The sequence below is a fragment of the Abramis brama genome, assembly GCF_963993115.1.
Source record: "Abramis brama genome assembly, chromosome: 1".
NCBI lineage: Eukaryota > Metazoa > Chordata > Actinopteri > Cypriniformes > Leuciscidae > Abramis > Abramis brama.
In genome coordinates this window covers 4,866,907-4,873,581 of record NC_139963.1, presented here as the reverse complement: position 1 = coordinate 4,873,581, position 6,675 = coordinate 4,866,907, and the positions used below count along the sequence as shown (strand labels likewise).

General features: G+C 38.1%; 1 protein-coding gene across 6 annotated transcripts in view; it reads left to right on the top strand.

Annotated features, from left to right (window-relative positions):
• The window catches only part of tex2 (testis expressed 2), a 51,596-nt gene that overhangs the window by 25,520 nt on the left and 19,401 nt on the right, over positions 1–6,675 (top strand). For all 6 annotated transcript variants that reach the window (XM_084108900.1, XM_084108897.1, XM_084108902.1 and 3 more), the window contains exon 2: positions 4,740–6,267. In XM_084108900.1, the coding sequence (XP_083965026.1) occupies positions 4,765–6,267 (1,503 nt within the window). In that variant the 5' untranslated portion in view covers positions 4,740–4,764. The remainder of the gene's footprint in view (positions 1–4,739; positions 6,268–6,675) is intronic.

Here is a 6,675-nt window from a genome sequence, read left to right as displayed (position 1 = left end):
ATGATGAAAATGCAGTTGAAACACATTTGATATGACGTCTCTGTCCTGGTTTCGGTGCTTCGCGGCTTTGATCAGCTTTACATTCAGCATCTCCTTCTTTCCCTCGCTGTCAGGAATCTTCAAACGACTCGCTCGCTTCAAAGACGGCCTTTATCATCCAGTCGTATGAGTTTCAGTCCGCTCAGAGATCATTCACACTGTATAAGTGTAGTGTAATTAGTGGAAACGTGATGATTAATTACAGTGGTTGTTAGATGTTGACTCAATAATCCTGAAGCGTTTCTAATGTGTGGCCGAGCGTGACATTGAGACGTGATTATATTTGGGTGTTTTGTTTTAGAAGCTTTCTTTAATATTCATTAATATTCACACATTCTCGAGCTGCAGTCCTCTGGGAAAACATTACACACCTACAATTGACTTAACAAACACGTATCTTCTTCCAGAGAATAGAAACCTAGAGTTTGTCTGAGACTTTATGCCACAAATTGGATTTAAATCATTTATTTCCAGTGTCTGGACCAGGAACCTGCACTGTAAAAAATGATGTGATCAGTAAGTTATGACAACATATGTTTTTACATTGAAATTAAAATAAGTTAAGCAAATTTCAACTTTTTTTTTCAACGTTTTACAAGATTAAACTCATTTTTTAAGTCAATTTAATGTAATTCAAGTTGAAATGACTTAAACATCCAAGTTGATTGTACTTAAACATTTTAGGCAACAACTTTTTCTTTTCTTTTTTTTCTTTTTCTTTCCACACAATGTTTGCTTGTAAATGCTGTAGTGATAATAAAATACGTTTTAGGACAAATGTGGTTAGTTGTCATGAAAATAATGTCACAAGGGAAGAAAATGCTCCTAAAATATGTTCACAGTTCAAGAAACGTGATTTTTATCTGTGGATTTTAGCCTGGGTTTGTTTTCCAGAGTATGTTATAATATAATAATCACTGCAATAATGATCCAATGACAGAAATTATTATTATTATTATTATTATTTCACAGACTCTTAAGCATTTGTCTATTAAAATCCAAACAGAGACTCTTTTTATTTCTTTTGTCACAATATCATCATGTGATCAACCAGTGTCAGTAATCCGGGAACGTTTTTTACGAATCTTTCATGAGTGCTGTGAACTCGGACATATGCTTCTTTTGTCACGTACTGTTTTTTGCCTACTATATAGTAGGGAAATATGTGAGTCTAAACTGATGGAAATGAATGATTTACATCCAATTTGTGGCATAAAGTCTTGGACAAACTCTAGGTTTCTATGTTTATTAATGGCAGGTCAACAGTTTTACTATAGCTATTGTCGTCCTCGACACGAGGCGTCTATCTAGTCGTGTTCATGAGACCAAAACACACATTTCCGTGATATATCTTGTGTTACAGATGTTATTGGATATTTAAGTTATTTCAACTTAAATTACATTAAACTGACTTAAAAAATGAGTTGAAAATTGCTTAACTTATTTTGATGAGTTAAAGCAATGTAAAAACTTATGTTGTCACAACTTAATGCTCTTATAATTTTTTACAGTGTATGCACAGATTGTGCTCTTTCACTGCTAAAACTTGTGTTGTTGTTTTTGGACTAGCAAGGAAGTTTAGAGATCTCAGCTTGTATAGATTGTATAGACCTCTTATATGTGAAAAGTTTCTCAATTCAAGACTCCTTGAACTGGTTTTAGATGGGCAACCAGTTCAAAGAGTCTTGAATTGAGAAACTTTTCACATATAAGTGTGTCGTCACATTTTGATTTGTGTCTTTTATTATGCCATGTCTTTTAGTTTGAAGTGATAGATCAGTGTTGTTCATAGTTTCCTGTGCCTCATCTTCCCCATTCCTGTCCTGATTGTGTTCAGGTGTTCCTTGTTTGCATCATTAGTTCTGGTTGCGCATTCACAGCCCTCATGTGTGTGTTTTGACTGGTGTGTTGCTTTGGGTTTATTTAACCCTCTTCTCTGGTGAGTCTCTTTGTTTTAGGATTCGTCAAAGTTTCATATATGTGAAGTCTATGTTGATTTATTTACAAAATAATAAGGCTAATAATAATAATAATAATAATAATAAAAGTTGAGTTCTCAACTCTAACTCACCTGAAAGTGATATTGTTACTGGCTGAAACTGGTTAAGCTGGTGTTGTAAACTAGTATGACCTGTAAGGCCTGATGGATGACCAGCATGAATGTGTGTCAAACCCTTACGTTGTACTGACAACAATTGGTCATTTATTGGGATAGTTCACCCAAAAGTGAAAATTCTCTCATTGACTTTGGCTTTCTTCAGATGAGTCATGCAAAAAAAGAAAAATAATAAATCTCTGCGAAACTTTGATTTTTTTTATTTTTTTTCCTCCAAACTTTGATTATATTTCGATTTAATTGGTAAAAGCAAGTGCGCTGAACACAATGTTAGAGAAATTTTATGTTATAATGAGTAAAATATTCTTCCACGAACTAGGAATTTAATGAGAAGCACTGAGCTGAACTAGCTTGACTGGTTAAGGGTGTTTTTGTTTTTCACTATGGGTGATGAACATATTTAATGAGTGTATTATGTCCATGAGCGAAGGAGTTCACTCCAAAAAGCACACACATCCTTTGTAATGTCATCTATGACCCCAGTGGATTAATAGATGGCTTTTCTTCTGAAGCGAAACTAGAATTTCACGTCACTTTAAGTTTGTTGTCTGTAGTTTCCCACGAGATTGATGAGATGCTATCAATCTGGTGCACTTTGAGAGTATTTTGGGAGCTCCAACCTCTTTAGTGTCCGAATTGAGTTGAGTAAAAGAAAAATAAATTGCATTTAGTGGACTCAAACCTCTTTTTAATGAGTGTTTGTGCAGCAAAATGTATCAATTATGAAACAAATTCAATTTCAGCTGTAAAGCAGATCTACAGAAGACAATTAATGTTATCATTCAGCTCAATTTATTCCAATGTTGATTCAGTTATTTCATTAACAATATCAATGTTTCAAAACTCAGTTATGAAACAAACTCAATTTAACAATAAAGTTAGAGAAGAAAATAGTGTCTATTCATTTTAGTTCAGTTCAATAAGTGTCGGTGTTGCGAAGTTCATCAATTATGAGATAAATTCGATTCAGCATTAAGCAACTCTACAGAAGACGCGTCTCATTATCCAGCTCAACTCAGTCAGTTTAAGTTTAAGTTTAGTTTAGTGACCGCAGTCAAAATAATATTACTTAAGTCAAGTCACTTTTATTTATACAGCGCTTTTAACAATACAGATTTTTTTCAAAGCGGCTTTACAGTAATAGACCGTAAAATAATGCAACAAAGTTTGTTTCTGCTGTACAGCAGATCTAGAAGAAATAAAAAGCCTAAATGTTAATTGTCTAAATATTAAAATGACTAAATATTAAGTTGTCTTTTAAACCTCAGGCTTTTATTTTGGTGGGAAAACTGCAGGGAGGCCTTTGTTTCTATGGCAACACGTTTAAATTTAGAAAAATGCTGTAAACTGGGTGAATATGAAAAATAGTTTCTGGCGCAACAAACTGTATACTTCTTAAATTAAATCACATGCAATTTTATTATCGCACTAAGCCATATCACATTTTAAATTTGAGTCTGGTTGACTGGTAATTGCCAAAGCAAATGCACCAACACAATTCTAGAGATGTTTTATGTTGTTCTAGCCCTATTCAGACGGTTATTGTTTCTCATGGGGGTCGTAAGGTATTTTCAACATTTAAAGGGGTTATTCTGTGATTTTATTGGCGTCTGAATCCACATCTCTGAGTTTACAAGAGGAGATCACTTCAAAATTCACTGTTTAAATCCTTTTTGATCACTGCCGAGCACCGTACGTATGATAACTGATGAGCTTCACGTTATTTGCATGCATTTTAAAGATGTACACTTTTTTTATTTTTTTCAACTCTATTTGTTTTAATTGTCCAAAAAACACACAAGAACAATACAGATACAGAACAACGTTTTCCCACCCCAACATATACAAAAACTTAACAAAAATAGACTTGAATTAATAAATAACAACTAAGGTAAATAAATAAAGATAGATAGCATATGTGCAATTATTTGGATGTACACTTTTATTATTGAAATGCTGAAAAGTATTTACACAAACAATATTTCATCACCGCTCCACCTCACCAAACAAAAAGGAGAAAGAGAAAAAAGCACGTAAACATTTGAAATGGGCCATTATTGTGACCGCAATATATATGATACATATATGATATTAAAATACGTAGGCTATTATGCACAACATTAAAAATACAAACCAAGCAGCTTTGTGTTTACCACATGTAAATAAGAGGCTGCATTAACTTGTTTCCGCTAATTTCCATATTTTTAAAATTACGTCCTTTTAAGATAAAATGCAAGAATTTAAGAACCATTTTGAATATACGTACGCGCGTCTTCCTATTTTTAAAAATGAGAATTAAATAATAAATGGAACATTATTTTCCGATTAATTACCAGTTTTAGTTCTTGTTTCTCTTTCCTTCAGTGGTTTTGCTTGTTAACAGCAGGTGTTCATCAATAATGCTCAATCATCAAGTTTATTTGTACAGACGTCCACATGAGAAACACTTACCGTCCGAATATTATGAGTGTAAAAATGTTCCGGGAAATGAATGGGAAGCACTGAGCTGAACTGTATGTTTGTTTTCAGTATGAATAAGAAGAGAGTGTGTAACATTGAAGCGTTCTCTTCTCTGTGTCCACAGGCTGTGAGCTCTTTTGAGTGGTGCCATGACCAGTCAGGGTGATGACCATGAAGACAGACTAAACCCCAAAACATCATCTTCTTCTTCTCCTCGGCCCTCAGCATCCCGTAAGCTGCAGGTCCAGCGCTCGCTCTCCCGGGACACCATCACCATACACTTCTCTGCCAAAGGACATGAGGAAGAGGAGGAAGAAGAGGACCTTTACAGGCTCGCGGTTTCCCCGTCAGGCCTTGAAAGCGAAGATCTGGGCGTAGTCACGGCTCAGGAGGCCAGCGAGGAGCTTCTCTCTGAAGGATTGGGAGAGGACGTGGTCACAGGACTGGCTTCGCAAACGCACAGTTCAGCGTTGGCGATCACACACCCCTCTGTTAGCTTAGGCTCCTCGTCCACTTCTAGTCTTATTAGCTTCTCATGGCCTTCTGAACAAAGGTCGAGTGCACCGGTACCTTCCACACATTCGGTTTCATCCACTTCATCCCCAGCTAAAGCTTCTGCTTTACCTTCGAAGCCGTTCCTAAGCCTAGTCAAGTCTCTTTCCACTGATGTGGAGGCGCCCACTGTCCCCCCCCAATCGATAAGACACCGACATTTAATGAAAACCCTAGTTAAGTCTTTATCCACGGACACTGCTCGACCCGAACATGAGTCTCCCTCGACTCATCGCTCGCAGGATTCACGCCTCAATCTGCACCTCTTCAAGCCGTTCACCCAAACTCGTGTTCCCGCGGTCACCGGCGACTCCAAGACCGCTCCCTCTTCCCCGTTAACCTCTCCCGATAGCCGCTCCTTCTTTAAAGTTCAAGAGGTTGAGGCACGAATCGAAGACACGAAGCGGCGTCTATCCGAGGTCATGTACGAGCCTCTCCAGCTTCTCAGCAAGATAATCGGCGAGGAAACCGGTAGCACGACCGCGGGAGTCTCTTATCGATCCAGAAACCTTTCGTCCAGCGCATCAGAACTCTCAAACTTGTCCGCGCTCAACGGCCACTCGGAAAGCAACAACAACTACTGCATTAAAGAGGAGGAAGACGTGGACGGGGAAAGTCCTCTCGAGGGGGCGAGTGTCGACTTGCCTCTTCACAGGTCGCCATCTCTCGGATTAAACCGATGTGTCATGTCGGCTCTGGCTCGTCAGGAAGATGAAGAGTTCTGTGAGCTCTACCCTGAAGACTTCGAGCTTTGTAATGAGTTAGATGGGGAGGAACCTCACTCATCTCAAGCCCGACGAGGGAGTAGCGAGGAGCCGACTGAAGGAGGCGAGGAGGACGAGGAGGAAGACGAGCCTCCAGGAGTCCCGCACAACAGACTGATTCTGCTGATAGCCATGGTTTACGGTTACTTTGTGCTGCCGCTGCCGGCCTATGTGTGTTGGGTATTGACGGGAGTGGTGGCGGGGTTCATGCTGGCGATCCTGATGGTGTGGTTGTCGGCCAGGCGAAGGCCTTCGTGGGGTCGTAACAGCAACTGGAACAGACGAGAGAACTGGAACCGGGTTCCTCTGGATATCACCGAACCTGCCATACACAAGGTGAGGCCCATTAAAGATCCTTCTGAAGAGCTGGAAGTGTACACTGCCGGTCAAATGTTTCGATCGGTACGATTTTTTATGTTTTTTTTAGAAGAAGTCTCTTATGCTCACCAAATATTAATAAAATGTAAAATAACTGTTTTTTAAAATGTAATTTATTCTTGTTTTGGATGAATTTTCAACATCATTACTCCAGTCTCCAGAAATCATTCTGATATGATGATCTGATGCTCAAGAAACATTCATTATCAATGTTGAAAATGGTTGGATTATTATTATTTTTCAGGATGCTTTGAATAGAAAGCTTAAAAGAACAGCATTTATCTGAAATATAATATTTTGCAATGTTATACATGTCTTTACTGTTAACTTTTGAACGGTAGTGTTTAATGTGGCAAAAGCTTTCTA